A 20430-nucleotide genomic window follows, 5' to 3' on the forward strand; every position below is an offset into this window, starting at 1 on the left:
GGACCCCATCGATCCCTACGGGCGAGCACATTAATCGCACCACTGCGCGGGCCCCAGAGTTTAGGCTCTGGAGCGTGGGTGTGGGCATCGATGTGCGGCAGGACCTCGGACTGGAACCGGCAGGGCGGGCACCGGGGATACCGCCAGCAGGCCTAGCTTCGCGCGGGCCAGGGCCGCCGGGACGCAGCGGGCGGGGCGGAGCGGGAAGGGGCGTGGCCAGGAGCCCGCCGGGCCGCTCCCTGCCCCTCCCCCTCTGCTCTCGGCCCCAGCCCTCACCCCGCCCCGCCCCTCCGGCCCAGCCCGGCGGCTCCGCCCTCCTGGTGACGTCACTGGCCAGGCCAGCCGGCGCCATTTTGAAAGTGGAGTCGCCTGCCCTGCCGCTGCCGCCGCCGTCGCTGTCGTAGCTGCCGCCGCCGCTGCTGGAGAAAGAGCAAGAGTGGGGAAGCCCCAGAGTGAAATCCACCATCCCGCCGGCTGGTCTGCCCGCCCCTCCTTCCTTCTCCCCCGACCCCCGCCCCCTCCCCCCACAGGTGCCATCCGCCGCCATCCGCCCTCTCTACCCCCCCATCCCCAGGTGAGGGGGGTGAGTTCAGGAAGCGGAGACCCCAAGGAACCCAGCAGGGTCACCATTTGCAGCGCAACATGGCAGGTAAAGGAGAAATCACCCTCTCCACTGACAAGGCACCGCTTCCTTCCTCCTCCCTCCATCACCCCCTAGCGACCGCCTGTGCTTCTCGCAGAGCCACGGGGCGCCCCTCGGATTTCAGGGTATTGGTCAAGTGGGGTGGGGTGGGGGTGGGGAGGGCTGTGGGAAGGCGAGTGGTCGCTGTGGTATCGAAATGGCTTTTAAAATGAGGGTTGGAGCCTGGGCATGGGTGGGGGTGGGGTGTGTGCCGGCGATCCGAGGGGTAAGGCGTGGGTGGGGCGGGGTGGGGGCGAGTGCCGATTTGTCCCTGCTGCTTGGGAGCCCGGTGTAACCTCCGCCCCCCCCAGGCGGGGGGGCTTTTTGCCGCTCTTCCTTCCTTTAATTCTTATTTTTCCCCTGGCTGCAAGCCTTCTTGGGTGTTTCTACAAATAAATATATTTTGCACTGAAAAGGAAGAGTGCTTTACAAGTTAAAATACAATGGGGACATATGTGTATTTCTTTCCACTGTGAGTACGTAGATTTTTGAGACTGTAAGCCTGAATTTTTTGTCTGGAACCATCTCCCTTTCGTTTCTTTTACCTTTACATCCAAAGACTGCAAGGCTTTTAATACAGCAAGTTCCATGAAAAATGTAATTTAAACTTTGTTTTGCACGTTAGCTTTTGTGCAGATGTCCTTTTCCCAAAAGGGTTTCTTGGAGTTATTTAAAATAGTTGTGGAGTTCAGAGATATAAATAGCCAAGGGGAAGAGAGAATTAGGTAAAAGCTTGGGGGGGAAAGGATGCAGAGAGAAAACCAGATTGGAATATTTAGCAAGGAATGGAGGTGAAGGAAGAGAAAGAAAGGTAATTGCTTTGAGGATTATTTTTGCACATTTTGGTGTAGCTGTCTTCTTTCATCTAGTAGAATCAATTCTAGATTTATTCAGTTTCTTTCTTCATAGATCCAGGAATTTCCCCCTCTGTGCTTGGAAGGGAAATAGAAACATTCAAGGACTGAACCAGTTTTCTGTGCTTTTGTCAGTGTTTAGATAGATAAATAAACCTCTTTTAAAAAGTTTAATGTTGGATTGACTTTATGGTTTGCTATAAACAAGTTGCTTTTTGGCCTTGTTGAATGATTAAGTGAAATTAAAATTGTTTTGCATAAGAGGATGACAAATGAGCAAAATTAATTTTTGCAAGGGCTTCTGAGGGATTAGGTGAAGGGACACAAAGCAAGCTTCCTTTGGCAATCCCTTCACCAGCATTCAATTTAGTTTCTTTTCCTCTCTGTCTGGAGCCAGTGATTTGCTGGTAATGAAATGCAAAGAAATGGGTGGTGAGGTTGTGTTTGCTGTATGTGCGCTGTGGTGATAGGGTTCATATGAATCATTGCTCCTCACCCAGGCAGTAATGTTCCTGAAGTTTTCTCTTCGTTCCGTGTTTTATGGTAGTTTAACCTTATTAACTCATCTGCAGGCTTTTGTACCCTTAAAGGAAACCTCTCTAACTTTTGGTATTTACTTTTTTCTGGTAGGTCTTGCTTGAAGTAAGGCTTTTACAAATGTGTTTGAGGGGAAGGGCAAAATGGAAGGGAAGTTTTGAACTCAAGTGCAGTGTTAACATGGCTGTTAAATATTTCAGACCTGGAATCTCTCTTTTAATGCAATACAAACTATTGGGGACTAACCTTTTTCCAGATTAGTGCTCTGGTGTTATGGTTGTATGTGTGGGCACTACCAGGCTATTAGTATCATGCCAACCATGGATACCATCACTGTGTTTATGAGAGTAAACATGAACAGAACTCAGTTTTAATTGGTATGTTTTCTTTTTCCAGGAGCTGGAGGAGGGAATGATATTCAGTGGTGTTTTTCTCAGGTGAAAGGAGCCGTAGATGATGATGTAGCAGAAGGTAAGAAAGCATTTAATAATGCAAAATTTGGATCTAGAATCTTTTCAAAATCTTTATTACTGAAGGACTTTCTTGCAGCTGAGTCTGTTATAGTTTAAGAACATTTTTTGTTTGTTGTCCAAGCGGTGGAAGAACAGTTGTAGAAGTCACATTTCTGTAAAATAGTCTTAACTCCTTTTATGCCTTGTTTTATTATTTTTCTCTGAATAAAATAAGAAGCACTAGGTGATGATATAAATAAAACAGACACAAGGAAAATCTAAGGTCCATATGGTAATGGTGATGCATTATCATGGTTGTATGTAGTTTTTAGATAATTAAGTTGAAATAGGTGCCATCAGCATTTAGCTCAGAAGTTTTTGACAGCATCTTTCATTTTTGTGGGAAGACTTTAGGCTTTTTCTGAACTCACCTATTTGAGAGTGTGGTGTTGATTGGCAGAGTCTGAAGAAGTGCTGGCTTAAATGATGCATTTAATTGTCTTGTAAAGATGAATTTAGCATGTCTTCTGGAGAGCTTATTCTTTTGCAGTTAGAAGCTGGATTTAATCAGCTGAAGTACTTAAGTATTTTTCGGCCTAATTTTTTAATTAGTATATTTCAAAATTTCAAAGTTTTGAAACTTGTAAGATTTTGCACACATTTGAAATGGTATTCGATGGAGGAGGTCTTGAGATGGAGGAGGCATTATTTCCCATGAAGTAGTTGTATGGTTTCATCATTCATAAATATTAAAGTTTGAATCTTAGTAATAGTCTGTGCCTTGAATTACAGTAGGAGTTTTCCAACAAAGCTCAGATAAACTAAAACGTGTACTTTTAATGGTTTATAAACCATCTTTCTCTGGATTGTATTGTCGTCATAATAAGACCATTTTTCTGGCTTGCTGTCAGTATACTGTTTGTTCTGAGGGTTTTTACAGATGATGGTAGGATGATGGCCTTGCCTTGAGCCAATCGAATGCTTGGATTTGCCTGTGTGTCATTCTTGATTAAATACCTGATCAGAGTTTGTTGAGTCCTTTGGGGAGCCAACTGGCATATATTGTACTTCTGATACAGCGCACTCTCACATTTCTTTTTATTGAATGACGAGAAGCTGGAAGCCTAAAGAAGTTGAGAGGTTCCCTGATGGTCATACAAATAGTGCAGATCAAGGTTTTCTGGTGAAGCCTTTGCTGTTTGGCCTGTTCAGAGAAATAAACCCTCAGTTCAAGGGAGGAGTCATGTGTTACTCATTTTGTAACTCCATTACCTGTTGAACAGTAGGCACTCAAATATTGGATCATTAGTTCTCTGCTGTTGTGTAATACTCAACCAAGTTATGAAAGTGTCATATACTTGAAAAACATTCCTTGGTTGATTTCCATTTATTCCCTTTATCAAACCTCTGCCAGGGGCCTCCTAAACACTGAGCACCGTGTCTCTGAGGTGTCTAGCTTATAAACCCTGCCCTGAAGGAGTTCTTAGTTCACTTGTTAAACAGGCAGAAAGATCACATGCATTTTATTTAATCAAAAGAAATTGGTGATTCCATACTTACCTAACCAAACCAGATGATAGTTTTTGATATGTATAATGGATCAGTTGTGGTTTTCTTCTGCTAATACTTAGTAGCTGCTTTTTCTACTGATTCATTAAATAACTTTCATCTCAGGTTAAAGATTACTTTAACTTACAGTGCATTCCTAGCATCTTCACATGCTGAAGCTTGGTATGTCTGTTTTAATAAATATATGACTTGTTCTAATACCTGTGTCTGTACAAATATAAGAAGTATAAAAAATTCCCCAATTTTCAAATTACGCAACTTTGATTTTGGTATTTTTGCATGCTGTAGTTTGCATATCATAGTCTATTATGTTTATTTTACTATGAGAGGGCTTACTTTTCTGAAATGAGATTAATACATTTTTTTCCTTGGGTTAAAATATAATCTCTTAACGGGTTATATCTGGCTCAACCTTCAGTTAGTTTAGCTTGCCTCTTGTCTGTTTACGATACATCCCAAGTTCTTTTCCATCAAAGGCTCCAAATTGTCTTCGCCCTCCTACACGCAGTCAGCTGTCATGGCATACCCTTTTTACTTCTGTAATGCTTTAATCTTCTTTCCATGCTCACTTTTCACCTTGATTAAGGTTCTGTCTCAGTATCTCTCATCTGGATTGCTGCTGTAGCTTCCTAAATGATTCCCTGCTTCTTGTCCTCTTGCTTTTAAGTTAACCTTTACATGCCATCCCGGTTTTATTTTTCTCAGAAATCTTTAGTGGTCACTTATAGCCACAGGATTATAAATTACGTTCCGGTATTTTAGCCTAGAAAGTGATATTCTCACTGGTGTGGCTCCTACTTGTGTAAGTTTATTTGCTAGTGTGATTTATGATCTAGCTAAATGGATACCGTTCTTCATACAAGTCTCGTACACTCTTACTTTTGGGGGTCTTTGTTTTTTTGCTCCTCCCATCTTGGAGTGCCTGGCATTCCTCCCACAGTTCTCTTATCAGAATCATATTCATCCTTCACATCATTCCTGTAGTGCCTTTATTTAACTCCTGTTTTTGGAAATATTTTAAAACTCTTCCTTCATAGCACTTTGTATGCATAATATTAGTACCCTAAACCTCTGCTGTTGTACTATAAGCTTAGTGCAGGACTGTTGTATCTTTGTGTTTTATATATAAACTGCTGTGCTAAGAACAGAGCCTGGATGGAGCACAGTAGGCATTCAGTATTTATTGAAAAAGGGAGTAATATTTTACTGTTGTTATGAAGGGGGTCAAGAATGGCTGAAGCGTAGGATGATTGAGACATACTTTTGGCAATTGTGAATTTCTTTACTTGGCAGCTTTATAAGTAGATTGATGATATACAGCTGTATAATAGAAATGAGGAGACCTTGGGTATTTATCCTGATGACAAACCAGTATATGTCATTTTGAATAAGTACTCTTCTGGGTTCCAGTATGCTTAGCCTTAAGAAAACAGAACTGGATTAGGTGATTTCTTTTGTTCCTTATACTCTAATCTTGTTAATTTTCAAAGATGTCTTGGAAAAGAGATAGCGCCACATTATTTGGACTCTCTAAGGGCCTTAATTAAAAAATAAAACCTTACTGAACTTTGTTACTCAAGGCTCAGAATTTTTCCTTAAGTACATGGCAGAACTAAGGATTTTGACATTTGATCAGATACTGTCATTGTCCTTTGGCCCATGTAGGCCCTTCAGGACATTTATGTTGTATGTTGGGGTGCTTATTATTTCTATGCATAGGGCTCTTTAGGCATTTTAAGTGATTTACTTTTGATGTAGCTATATGTCTGGAAGAAGGATAAATAAGGCACTAAAATTCCAATCATTCACATATGCAGTTTTTTTTTTGTTTTTTTTTGTCTTTTGTCTTTTGTTGTTGTTGTTGCTATTTCTTGGGCCGCTCCCTCGGCATATGGAGGTTCCCAGGCTAGGGGTTGAATCGGAGCTGTAGCCACCGGCCTACACCACAGCCACAGCAACGCGGGATCGAGCCGCGTCTGCAACCTCCACCACAGCTCACGGCAACGCCGGATCGTTAACCCACTGAGCAAGGCCAGGGACGGAACCCGCAACCTCATGGTTCCTAGTTGGATTCGTTAACCACTGCGCCACGACAGGAACTCCCAATAATAACATTTCATCTTATTCTATGTTTTTAAATTTTTTTTTTTGGATAACTATTCCCTCATGAGACAGTAGGTCAGAGCACAGACTCCAGTGCTAGACTGCATGGTTTGAATCTTACCAATAACCTACTAGCCGTGTGATCTTGGGCAAGTTAACCTCTTTGTGCCCATTTCCTCCCTCTAAAAAATGAGGAATACGGTAAAACCTTATGAAGTTGTTCTGATGATTAAATGAGTTAATATTCCTAAAACAGAAATCCAGTACATAATAAGGGTTTAGCTTTTGTTGTTTCTTGAACATTTATGGTGATTAAGGAAGAGTGAGAGGATGAGGAAACAGCATTGTCTTTAAAAGGCTACTAAAAACTTTTCATCAGCTAAAGTAAAGAAGAGGGTATTGATTCCACTAATGTAAAGTTCAGAAACATTCAGAACTAAACAATAGGTTTGGAGACACATAGGAAGCTGGTAAAACTCTAAAGAATAGCTACGAAATAATTACCATATAAAAGCGAGGAGAATGGTTAACTTTAAGACGTGGGAAGGAGTTGTGATTTCAAGGGGGTCTGGGAAGGCTCAAGGGAGGGTGAATTGACCTGGATTGTGGTTTTACAGATGTTAGTAATAACTGACTAACCTAAACATTTTTGTTTTGATTTTGATTTTATATATTTGTTAGATTTCCCAGTAAAAGTTTTTTAAAAATCCAATACTGTACTAAAGGGTTTAGAATAAAAAAATGGCAGTCCTTCCATACTCACTCCCTGATCCTCCCAGCCCTTCCCCTAAAGGCAATTACGTTGAACTGTTCTAGCTGTATTCCCTTGTGCTTAATTACATTTTTTGTGTGAATAAAATGTTTTCTATTTCTCATCAATTTTAGACATTTCCAATTGATTTCCTTCCCTAGTAGATGAAGATGAGGCTGTTCTTATTATTGCCCTTATACCCCCCAGTATTACATCACATGTTGCGGTTAAATTAGAAGTCAGTGCTTACTTTGTTATGACGATGCACATGTTTACTGCTGATCCAATGCTCTACAGGGTTGCTCATTTCTTCTGCATCCCTTCATTTTTCCTGAAGCTAATAATTGCCTGTTTTGTAATTTGCCTAGTTCTTTTTGCATTAAAAAAAACCCCAAAAACTTCGTTATGGAGATTTTGAGCATTACAGGCAGTACATGAGAAGTGTAATGAGCTTCCATCACCCAACATCATCAACCTGTGGCGATGCTGCCCCACTCATGTTTGCATCACTTGACCCCTTCCTAGTTCTCTGTTATTTAGTGATAGAAATATTATTATTATTATTATTCTTTTAAGGGCCGCACCTGTGGCATATGGAAGTTCCCAGGCTGGGGGGTCAAATCAGAGCTACAGCTGCCAGCCTGTGCCACAGCCACAGCAGCATGGGGTCCAAGCCGTGTCTGTGACCTACACCATAGCTCATGGAAACGCCAGATCCCCAACCCACTGAGTGAGGCCAGGGATTGAACCTGCATCCTCATGGATACTAATAAGATTTGTTTCTACTGTGTCACAGTGGGAACTCCTGATTGTTTTTAAAAATCTCGATTTCAACTAAAACTAAAAAACAAGTTCATCATTTTTAGCTGAAACAAGTATAGAATTTTTCCTAATGATTTTTTTGCCCTAGCAGTCTGATAATCTCTTAATTTGTTGCATTTTAACTTGTGAAAATAAACTATTAAAAATTCAGATACAGGTGGATAATCTGAAGTGTCGTTTTTGGGTAAAAAGTAAGGAAAAAACTAACCATTGAACATGATTATTTTGATTATTTTAATATAAGTTTTCACTATTTAATATTAGTATTAAGTGCAATTTTAATTGTTTTAATGTTAGTATAATTTTTTCATCTCCGTATTTGACAGTGTAAAACTTTCATAGGATATTATTTTAGGATATGATTTTATTACATGAAGCTAGTAATACTTGGATCCAGATGTATTGCTTCTTTTCAACACTTTATTTCCTGTTTATTTTTGGTAGGATTTAGACTCGTGACCTGGTTCTTGGGAAAAAAAATTGCTGTGGAAGAGTCTAAATACTCCCCAAATAAGGACATAAATAAATTTTAAGAGACAAATAACCTTTGTGGTATCACATAAAATTTGATAGTTTAACATCCATTCATTATGTCTAATGCTACAATATAAACAATATAAGGACATTTGTGTTTTGTGTTTCTTAGAGCATTATGCATGTTATGTTGGATTTAGACAGAAGGGTCAATTAATAGAAAAAAATGGTAGGACCTCCATTTTTTGCACATTTCAGAATATCGGCACATCAGCTGTACTCCAAAACCCAATGACTCATAGCAAAAGTTTTACTTAACATTCATACCTTGTATCACATGTGACACTCCTTTCTCTTAACACTAGCACTACTGCTAACAGAAATCTGTTTCAGTATAATCACTTAAAGTAGTGTAACTTTGCCCATTAAATAACATGGATGAGCGTACTTATCTAGTATTAGGCAGTATCCTTGTTTTCTTTTAAGATACTAAAATGTTTTCTTACTCCTTTATTGGTTAAAAAAAATTACAAGAGATGATGGCTTTGAAAGAGCATTTAGCTGACATTTTGTCTCAGGTTATTAAAATAAACCAAAAATTAAACCTGGATGTTTCTTAATACTCTCCTTCAGTGAACTGAATTTTTAAATTCTTAGAAATTGTGGAATGAGCAGAATGATGAGACTGAAGCAATAGTTTATTATTAGATCAGTGAAAAGATTCCCATGTATTAATGTATTTATACATCTGTATTTGCCTAGTTTAGTTGAGTGAAAGAAGAAAGGTAAACTTTGAGCTTCTTATCCTGTTAAAGAGGAAAATTGAAGGGTTGGAGATAGATGTTTTAGTTAGCATCCTCAACTGTAATCTCTTTTTCCCTTCTCTTAGGTGACAATGGAAATTAAAATTAAATAATCAAAAAGTCTTCAAGTTGCTTCCTTGGTAGAAGGAAAGAGAAGTATAAGTCTAGTTAGTAATACGTAAATTAGTTTTCTTAACTGTGTGCCAGGTACTGTTTTAGGTGATTTATATATATCAATTTATAAAGCTATGAAATAAGCAGATGCAGTTGTTTTTACATGTAGATAGGAAACTGGGCTAGAAAGGTTAATTTACTATGTATCCATGAGCGGATAGGGCAGCCGGGATTCTTAACCTCAAACTTTTGTTTCTTTAGTGTAATTTTATTTATTTAAAAATTTGAGCTACTTTTTTTATCCTTTACTTTTTAATTAAATTTTTTCATTAAATTTTTTTGTTTGAGCTACCATGGCATGTGGATGTTCCCAGGCCAGCTGTCGAACCCTTGCTACAGAAATGACCGGAGCCACTGCATTGACAGTGCCAGATCCTTAACCCACTGTGCCACAGGGGAACTCCTGAGCTTCTCTTGGTTTATGTGAAAGTGTTTGAGGTTGTTGGAATGTGACTTGTTTAGAGTTTGTAAAGCCTAGTAGACTGATGTTTCGAAGTAATTAAATCCAACATGGATATTTACTGAATTTTCTGCTAATGGAATTTTCTTAAGCTAGGGTGTGCAATACAGGATTTTTGAACCTTCTGAAGTTGTATGTACAGTTGTACATGTGTGCATTTTTCTGGTCAGAGGGAGTCTGTAACAGTTGTCAGAACAGTGGTCATTTATTCCATTTTGAAGTGTGGTCTGGCAACCCCTCAAATCTTTCAAAAGGTTTCTGAAGTTGAAACTATTTCCATAATAATGCGAAGACAATATTTGCTTTTTTCGCTATGTTGACATTTACACCAATGGTACAAAAGCAATGGTGGGTAGTAGACCTACTGGCATCTTAGTGTGTATCAAGGCCTTGGCACGAAATGGTACAGTAGTCATGATAATCTTAATTGCCATGCACCAGCAGTTTTGAAAATGCCAGTTTTACTTAAGAATGTCTTTTATGAAGTAGTAAAAATTAATTTTATCAAGTCTCTACTCTTGAAACTCTTGACTCTTGAGCACATGCGTGTTGAACATTCTGTGTGACAGGATGGAAAGTATCCCTCAGGCACTTCTGTTACAGACCAGACAGAGAGCACAGTGGTTTTTCTGGGGGAAAAGTATTGGTGTAGCTATGTGAGTTTCAAGCTGAACTAGCTGGTCTTTTCATGGAACATTATTTTTATTAGAAAGAGCTCCTGACAGACTACTCAGACTTGGGTATTTGGCAGACATTTTCTCAAAAGAACAGTGAATCTGTTGCTTCAATAGACAGTCATTTGTTGTCCATGATAAAATTTGAGCTTTCAAGCAAAAATTAAAATTCTGGAAAACATATATCTACCATCCTGAGTTTGATAGGATACTTCTGAATACTTAAAGATTTTTCAGATGAGATCGGTAGTAATACTAATGACCGATTTTTGATATTGTTTAATGAAATGTGTCAGTGTTTGGAAGATCTGCCTAATTGAATCCGTATTTTACAAGTGGCCAATGCTTGTGATGTTAAAAAATTATGCACAAGTGCAAGACAAAGCATTAGATTTTAATATAACAGACAAGTGGTATAGTTTCAGATTCCACACACTTTTAAGAAACTATGGTGTGTTGAGTTTTGGTACAGTATCAAAGGATTATCTGTAACTACCTGAGAAGCCTGTTAAACTTTTCTTCCCTGTGCAACTATATATCTGAGTAAGTCTAGATTTCCTCATATATTTAACCTATAGGACATAGTGTAGTATGTTGAAATAGAAGCAAGTAAGACAATCTAGCCTTCTTCTGTTAAGCCAGACATCAAAAGAGATTTGTAACAATGTAAAACAATGCCATTTTTCTCAGTTTTTTTGGGGGGGTGATATTTTTCTTCTTTTTGCAACTTATTTGTAATGTTGTAGGGCTGGTTATTACATTTTTAAATGGATAAATATTTTAAAATTTAAAAGTCTTTCTTTGGGGGTCTTCAGACTTTAGTAGTCTAAGGAGATCTTGTCATCCAGAAATATCTGACTGCTGTGAGTTTAGTCTGTTAATTTCATTGTACTGTTGCTTTAAAAGAGTCTCATGAGGTGATCAGAAAGAATCATACAGTGCTGCTTTTGTGCATGGATATTTAAAGTTTTCCTATAAAAGCTTTTCTATGACTTCATATTGTTTCAGCCTACTCCCTTGCTGTTCTTTAGATACTAAATTAAATCTGCCTTAAGGTTTTTTGGTTTTTTTTTTTTTTATCTTTTTAGGGCTGCACCCGTGTATGGCACATGGAGGTTCCCAGGCTAGGGATCAAATCGGAGCTGTGCTGCCAGCCTATACAACAGCCACAGAAATGTGGGATCTGAGCCAGTCTGTGACCTACACCACACAACTCATGGCAATGCTGGATCCTTAGCCCACTAAATGAGGCCAGTGATGGAACCTGCTGAGCCACAACGGGAATTTCTGCCTTAAGTTTTTTAGGGCTTTTCCCCACAATCTCTGCCGAGATCCAGCTATCATTAATACTTAATATAAGGTTACTAAATTTCTTAAAACCTAGTCTAGTGCCGTTTCTGGGTTGGCTGTCTGGTTATTAGAAAGGAGTTGATGCCCTTGACATTGTGTTTTATTTTGAAACCCAGCATGTATCAGTTTGATGTGTTTTTTTTCTTGTAAGTAAGGCATCCAGTTGGCATGGTAATTAGTTCTCAACTCTTTTAACTACTAAAGGGAGGCTGGGGAGAAAGAACAGTGTTTTCTTTAAAGTCTACTTTAAAATGCAACATAATTCTATTTTAAAATAGTTGCTGAGTTTCCTCTTCTAAGAATGCAATATCAACTATTGCTTAATATTTTTGTGGCATTTTTCTGTCCTTTTTAAAAAATTGTCAAAGTATGTAGGGCTTTTAAAACTAGCTTTACCAATTTTCCATCCACGTTTAAATACTGAATTTATTAACAAAGCAAGAGCTAGCTTTTTTATTAATACAGGTACTTTTAGTTAATGTTAGCTGTGGTTGATTAAAATGTCATCTAGATCTTTGCCTGTGCAATATGTGGAATCCTTGGCAATTCATCATTGAATAGTTTTGTGTGCTACTGCACCAAGGGTCAGACTTATAATTTTACTTTCTGTAGGTTGTTGACTTTCTCTCCGAATGTTCAAATATCGACTGAAATTTTTTCTTCTGAAGTCCTTGAATGGTTTCTTTTATAAAGTTTAAGGGGGTTCATGGACAAATGAAATGACCCTTCTTAAGAATCTCTGTGTTAATTTGGAGTTCTTTGTGGCACAGTGGGTTAAGGCTCTGGTGGTGTCACTGCAGTGGCTGGTGTTACTGCTGTGGCACAGTTTGATCCCTGGCCTGGAAGCTTCTGCATGTGGGTGTGGCCAAGAAAAAAAAGAATTTAATTTAAAATTTTGCCTGTAGTTATATATGCCTAGATGTTTAATTTGGAAGAATCAAGGATATTTTGTATGGTAATGATACTTTTTAGACTACTAAAAGGGTATTCTTTATTTTTTTATTATTATTTTTTTCATAGGGCTGCACCCTTGGCATTTGGAGGTTCCCAGGCTAGGGGTCTAATCAGAGCTATTGCTGCCAGCCTATACCACAGCCACAGCAACACCAGATCCAAGGCAGATCTGTGACCTACACCACAGCTCACGGCAGCGCCAGATCCTTAACCCACTGTGAGTGAGGCCAGGGATGGAACCCGCAACCTCATGGTTCCTAGTTGGATTCGTTAACCACTGAGCCATGACCGGAACTCCAAAAGGGTATTCTTTCTTAGCGATCCCTTTAGTACTTACTGTTCTTGAGGTAAGAGTAGATGAATCTCCTGAGATATTGGACCTGACAGCTTTAGTGTAGTCCCATCTTAATTTTTTTTAAATAAAGACCCTGCTGTCTCTTTAACTGTGGGTAAAAATATTAGAGAAATTTATGGGATTTTGAACCAATTGCTTGTTTATATTTCATTCAGAAATCTGAATTCTTCAGTAGCTTCTATTAAGAGAGAAACTAAAGTAGGTAAAAGGGATTGATGAGAAGTTTTTTTAAAAATTATTTGAAGATCTGGGACAGTATTACCTTTGAGAACTTGCCATTGTAGTTTCAGGTCTGTTCTGTGTGAAAGTGGAAACAGAACCTTTTTGGTATTAACCCCATGTCTTTTTGTTATTTTTTTCTAACTTACCACAAGGTAAGAGTCTTGTGTGCCTGGAGTAGATGTGTTTTTAAGATAGCGTAAGAAGAATCTTTAATATTTTCTGTAGCAGATTAGGAAGGTTCTGTTTCAAGAAAACAAGCTATTATAGGCCATCAGTAATTCTTGTCAAATTCCTTATCTAAGGATGCAGCATTAAAAATGGTTAAGAATTACTGGTAGAGAAGGGATTGCTCCAAGCCTTTTTTTTTTTTTTTCCCCTTGAGAGAGAGAATTGTTTTCTTCTAGCACTTCAAGTTCACTTAAAGTTCATGTATTTTTTTTTTTTAACCCGCTGAGCCACGAGGGAACTCCTTCCCAATCATCTTTTGGTGGACACCTAGGTTGTTTCCACCTCTCAACTATTGTGCTTTCCCAGCGTTTTTATGTGTAGTTCTGTTGGAAAGGCCATCGAAGTACTTTTTGTTTTTTATTGTTTGTTTTTTTTTTCTTTTTAGGGCTGCACCCTTGGCATATGGAAGTTCCTAGGTTGGGGTGAATCGGAGCTGTAGCTGTGGGCCTGCACCACCAGATCCTTAACCCGTTGAGCGAGGCCAGGGATTGATCATAGATACTAGTCGGGTTCGTCACTGCTGAGCTACAACAGGACTCCCCTATGTACTTTCTAATAGTGATTGGAGGTGGACAGAAGAGCTGTAGGTAGAACATGAAAGTATAAGATTAGAGGATATTAAAAACTATAGATTGATACTGCTGTGATACAGATCTGTTATCCCAGATTAACAGTTTGAAGACAAGAACTGGGTTACTTCATTTTTGTAGGCTCTTTAAAGATAAGATTAGGCAAAATCTAATTTTTGACAAAAGTTTCACGCATTTGTTTTGCAGTTTCTGGTTAAAAATAGAAAATCCCGCATTTCCTTACTGTAAAACTAACAATAAAGACAATCAGTGGATTGTTTCATGTGCTTTTTAATTAGACAAAGTCCTCAGCTTAATAGGAAAATTTGATAACTGCATTGCATTTCTTCGTAATGAAATTGTAGATAAGTAATAACCGAGTTTGCGTTTCTTAACAATAGCCTTCAAGGTAGACATTGTTTTCATTTTGTACACAAGAGCACTAGAGCTCAAAGAAGTTGAGCAAAGTTAATCTAAGATTATGAGTTAGTAAAACTGCTTTGTCTGCTTTTTAGGCTCCCATGTTGCTTTTGTGTGGTTCAATTTTTAAAAATACTATTAGATTCATGTATTTTATGAATCTCTGAGTCTCATAGGGAGTACCGATAAAGTGAGACCCTAGTTATTCATCTACAAATCGACAAGTATATGTTTAGTACCCAGTATTTTGGAGAATGTGAGGGAAATAGAAGACATGGTTATTTCACTTAGGTATCTTAAGAAGGTCAGTTTTATTAAAATAAGCATGTTTTATAACACATTGTGGCCTTTGGTATTAACCTGTTCATGTTCCCAGGAGATTCTTTTTAGGGCCACACCCATGGCATATAGAAGTTCCCAGGCTAGGGGTCAAATCAGAGTTGCAGCTGCCGGCTTGCACCACCTGCAGGCAATGCCAGATCCAAGCTGTGTCTGTGACCTACACCACAGCTCATGGCAACTCCCTGAGCGGGGCCAGGGATTGAACCCACGTTCACATGGATCCTAATTGGGTTCGTTACTGATGAGTTGCAATGGGAACTCCTACCAGGAGGTTCTTGACTAATGCTATGTAAAAATTTTATAAGTAATGCTGAAATGGGAATAGTAAGTTATTTCCACTTTTTCAAGTTGACATTATTCTGCTTAATATTGAAATAATGTTAAAGTACAAATAATTAGTTGTTTCAGCGATGTTAAATGAATTACATCTGTCTCAAGTCTTTTTAAGACATAAATGTGTCTTTCTGTGATTTCAAATGTCTTTGAGTTGAATTTACTAATATTACTGGAGATTTCTTCAGGCCAATGTTTGTGGTAGCTTATAAGCCCTTTTCTCTTTTCTCTGTATCCTGCAATTCACAAACTTCCTTTGAAATTTGGCAGTCTCTTAAAAAGTTAAACACATTTACTTTATAATCCAGTGGTTCTACTTCTAGGCACATACCAAAGAGAAATGAAAACCCATGTCCACAAAAACTTACACACAGATGTTTATAGCAACATTATTCCTTATAGCCAAACAGTGGAAACAGCCCAAATGTCTGTCAACTAATGATGCCTAAAGAAAAGGTGATAAAGCCATACAGCAGAATATTACATAGCCATAGAAAGGGAAGTCCTGATACAGCTGCAATATGGATGAACTTTGAAAACGTGCTGAGTGAAGAAGCCAGTCACAGAATCCACATGCCGTATGATTCCAAATACATGAGATGTCCAGAATAGGCAAATACATTGAGACAGAAAGTAAATGAGTGGTTGCTAGGGCTAGTAATAGTTGGAAATAAGCGGAGTAACTGCATATAGATACAACGCTTCTGTAAGGGGTGATGAAAATGTTCTGGGATTAGATAGTGATGATGAATATAGTAAAAAAAACTGGAAAGTTCTTTTTTTTTTTTTTGTCTTTTTGCCTTTTCTAGAGCCGCTCCCACGGCATATGGAGGTTCCTAGGCTAGTGGTCGAATCGGAGCTGTAGCTGCTCTGGCCTATGCCAGAGCCACAGCAATGCAGGATCCGAGCCGCATCTGCAACCTACACCACAGATCACGGCAACACTGGATCGTTAACCCACTGAGCAAGGGCAGGGATCGAACCCCCAACCTTATGGTTCCTAGTCGTTAACCACTGCACCACGATGGGAACTCCAGTTCCCTTCTTTCTTAAAAGAATTTTTAGCGCCAACAAAGAACTCCCATTTACAAAAGGCCTTCATTTTGTAGTACTTCTCTCACAGACCACATCTATATCTGATTTTCTCCACTATATTAACAAAGTCTAGTTTGTGTTATCTTTTTTACAAACCAAAAATAAAGCAATTATTTGAATATTTTACTAACCAGGGTTAAATATATACCCACCCCTCCTCTGGCATATGCAATGGTAAATTCAAACAATACAGGAGGCATACAGTGAAAGCATGTCCCCCTCTCCCTCTTACCCCATTCTCCCAGATTCTGTGTCCCCAGAAATTCCTTCTATCTCATTCCAGAAGTATTTCATATTTGAGTATGTTTTTAAACTTAACGGAGTGTATTCATCATTTTAGATTTGAAAGTTGGAAAATATATTCCAGAAATCCATGATAGGCAAGGTCTATAGGCCCCTTAGAGAGGATCTGATAAAGTAGTTACCATTTTCAACTGATCTGTGATTTCTCTAGCTTCAGTCTGAAGAGTAGCTGGGAAGGCTGTACATGTTTGGGATGTGCATTTAGATATGCAGTTGGCATGCAATTAAGATAAATTTTGTGATAATTTATGTCTAAGCAAAAATAACAGTTTGGGTTTGTTGATGCCTGAAGTCTGTCTTACTGCTTATTAAATTAGACCTTGAGCTTTCTCAGGTTGAATCTTACTATTCCTGATAGAGTCTGAAGTGACCTGGTCTTTTTGGTGTTATAGAGAGGGCTAGATCCCAGGGACTTAATTTTTTCTTCTAATGTAGCTTTCTGACTGTTCAGTAAATACATGGGTTCTTTTGTTCACATATCCAACACCTCTAATCCCTAACTGAAATTTTTTGGTGTTTGATTAACATTGTTTAACATGCCAGGAGTTCCCGTCGTGGCACAGTGGTTAAAGAATCCAACTAGGAACCATGAGGTTGTGGGTTCGATCCCTGCCCTTGCTCAGTGGGTTAATGATCCAGCATTGCCGTGAGCTGTGGTGTAGGTTGCAGACGTGGCTCGGATCCCGTGTGGCTGTGGCTCTGGCGTAGGCTGGCAGCTACAGCTCCAATTCGACCCCTAGCCCGTGAACTCCATGTGCCACGGGAGCAGCCCTAGAAAAGGCAAAAAGACAAAAAAAAAAAAGCCAAAATGTCCTTATTTGTATACTGGAAGTGCAAAGAAGAAATGATTTGGGTTGAGAGTAGATGGGGAAAGCTTTCTAAATGAAGTGATTTTTGTTTGTTCTGCAAAGGAAGGCCAGAGGGTAAGGAAACATATTTCAGAACTACTCATTTTCTTATCTGTAAATGGGAATAATAAATAGCACTAGCCTTTTATTTAGAGCATTAAATGTATATGCATGCTTAGTTTTGACACATACTAAGTGCTCAGAAAATTTAGTAAGGTGCAGTTACTTAGTAACGTAGTACGTGATTAACAAATAACAGATCAACAATTAACAGGAATAAAAGCCTATTTGAATCTACAAATTTAAAAAACCCCTATTTTTTGAGATATGGGGAAGGCTATAGGTATTTTCAGTAAGAATATGTTGTATTAATGAATACAACTTTGGTTTGATTAGGAATTTGGGAAATCTGAAGAGGGAAGTGGGAAAATTAGTTTCATCAGAATTGGGGTTAGGCTGGGGTCTGGCACTTTGACTCTTAATTTAACTCATTTGAAATTAATGTGTGGCAAGAGGAGTTCAAGCTTGTTTTTAATTTTTTTAGCCTCCTTTTCCCATTTTTCTTAAGTTTTTTTGTTCTTCCAGTGTTTTGTTCTTCCCTATGATTGTATACTCTGCATCTTCTCTCAAGAATAATGTGATCTGGGAGTGAGGGGGCACTTGGAACAGACAGTAGAACCAAAAGCATCCTCCTCTCCTAAGCTGTTTCTGTGATGATCTGAACCTTTTACTAAACCTTGAGGAGGCTGACAGGTATATGTAGAGCTTATTTAAAAAATTCTGCAGGAGTCTGAAGAGAAAGCAAATTTGATTGTACAGGTGGGCACCCTTAGTTCTCTTTTCCATTCTTTATTCAGAAGTGTGCTGTTTTATTGTCAAGGGATAGTATTAGCTCAATACGTAATTCTCAAGCTTTATGTGCTTATGAATTTCCTGGCAATCTTGTTAAAATGCAGATTATGATTCTGCATGAAGGTATTGGGTGGAGCCTTTAATTTTGCATTTCTAACCAAGGATGATGTTGCTACTGCTGCTCTGGTGGTCTGCAGTTTGCACTTTGAGCATCAAGACACCTTACAGCTTTTTTTAGGGGAGGGGAAACAGGTAGGGTAGCATCTTAATCCTTTTACTCAGCATTTCTGACAGACTGAATAGATTCATTGTGCTGTTCTCACATCGCTTAACATTTGTTCAATAAATGAATAAACACCTCCTGGGGAGCTTTGTACTAGATGTTAAAAGAACAGCTTGCATCATAGTACTACACTTTAGCCATCCCTAATTGTTAAATTCGTGTTTGTATTTCAGTTTGGCTCAGGCTAAGATCTTACTATACTTAACAGGTTTGCTTTTGCTAATAATTTGCTTTTATAAGGTGATTGTCTCCCGGTGCTGTGAAAAGGATGAGTTTAAGAAGTGAAACTTAACTCCTGGAGTTCTCACTGCGTGGCAACGGGATTGATAGCCTCTTGGGAGCACTGAGAGAGGCAGGCTCGATCCCCTGGCCCAGCACAGTGGGTTAAGGATCCTGTGTTGCTCCATCTGTGACTTAGGTCTCAACAGTGGTTTGGATCTGATCCCTGGCCCAGGAACTCCGTATGCTGAGGAGCAGCCAAAAATGGAAAAACAAACAAACCAAAAAAACTTAACTCCTTAATTCGTCTTTTCATAACCTCTAGCACAGGTTTTTAATAAGTATAACTCAGTGACTTTAATATTTATGTTTGTGATTCTTCTGTTTGCTTCATTGGCCTTGAGGTCTTTTCCGTCTCCAAATATCTCAACCTCCTCAGCCACCTAATCTGTTTTATTTTGGGTTGATTTTTATTTTATCCATATAGCTCATGTACGTAATTTAAGTTGGTAGTTTCAAAATGCTTTTGAGGAACATGAACAGTTTTCTGTTCCTTCTCTCCTATCCTTATCATGATTCCCTTTCCTCAAACTTTTAGTGGTTTCTTCTGTTTATTTTTCTGTTTCTAAACAGTATGGTCATACAGCTGTTTATCAATTTTAGACATCCTCAGATGTAAATGGTAGCTAAGAATTGAATTCCTCTCATCCCCTCTTACTGCCCCTTGCCTGTTTCTTCAGGATTATTTTACCATTGTTATTGTTTAAGCCAGCTTTCAGAGTTGTAGCAGGCTGAATAATGCCCTTCTTCCACCCCCCCCACCACGCTTCCCCCCCAAAGATTCCCACTTTTGAGTCCCAGGAATGAGTGAATGTTATATGGTAAGGGGATTTGAGATGTGATTAAATTAAGGATTTTGAGATAGGAAGGCTATTTTGGCTTATCCCTCTAGGCTCTAAATATAATCACAAAGGTGCTTCTCAGGAAGTGGAGATAAGAAGATCTAAGGCGGAAGTAGCAGATGTGACCCCAGAAGGAGGTTAGGTGATGCAAGGAAAGAGTTGCAAGCCAAGGAATGCAGGGGACCTCCAGGAGCTTAGAAAAGGCAAGGAACCATATTATTTTTTAGAGCCTCTGGAAGAAACTAGCCTAGCCAGTACCCTTAGTCCATTGAAGCTGATGTTAGACTTCTGGGTCCCAAAATTGTAAGAAAAAAATTTGTGTGGCCACAAATTTATGGTCATTTGTTGCAGTAGTCATAGGAAACTAATACAAGAGTGGATGGACATTATTATGTCTATATACTGCTGCCCGGTAATGAATTATGATAATATCCTTTGTGCTATAACATTGTTTTCTCTAGAGTTAATAGTACTGTGTTTTTCCATTTGTTTTTTTTGTTGTTTTTGTTTTAATTTACCATCACTGTTGTGTTCCTCTACCTTTCAGTCTTTTAGTATAATTTTCTACATGGTCAAAAGAATCAGATAATACATCATTTTATCTCACTCTCCTGGAGTGCTCCATCATGTGGTGTCAGTCTGGAGTTATTTGCTTCATTTTCTGTGAATCTGTTGCTAAACCACTCTCAGATCTTCTGATGGGAGACTAGATCTCCTGACAGTGTTTCGAACAAGTCTATCAGATGTTGTGCCAGTTTCACTTCTGTCTTGACCTCTATCCCGCTGATACTCCCAGGTAT

The 20430-nt window shown here is 38.8% G+C and overlaps 1 protein-coding gene across 3 annotated transcripts in view; it reads left to right on the plus strand.

The window, feature by feature from the left end:
- The first annotated feature begins 334 nt into the window (after nucleotides 1-334).
- The window catches only part of PPP2R2A (protein phosphatase 2 regulatory subunit Balpha), an 89440-nt gene continuing 69344 nt past the window's right edge, over nucleotides 335-20430 (plus strand). Inside the window, exons 1-2 of one of the 3 annotated variants that reach the window (XM_047759410.1) lie at nucleotides 335-649; nucleotides 2470-2544. In XM_047759410.1, the coding sequence (XP_047615366.1) occupies nucleotides 643-649; nucleotides 2470-2544 (82 nt within the window). In that variant the 5' untranslated portion in view covers nucleotides 335-642. Of the gene's footprint in view, nucleotides 650-2010; nucleotides 2080-2469; nucleotides 2545-20430 lie in introns of those variants that run through there. The other 2 variants (XM_047759408.1, XM_047759411.1) reach the window with 2 other exon arrangements.

This window comes from Phacochoerus africanus, chromosome 15 (genome assembly GCF_016906955.1).
Source record: "Phacochoerus africanus isolate WHEZ1 chromosome 15, ROS_Pafr_v1, whole genome shotgun sequence".
Taxonomy (NCBI): domain Eukaryota; kingdom Metazoa; phylum Chordata; class Mammalia; order Artiodactyla; family Suidae; genus Phacochoerus; species Phacochoerus africanus.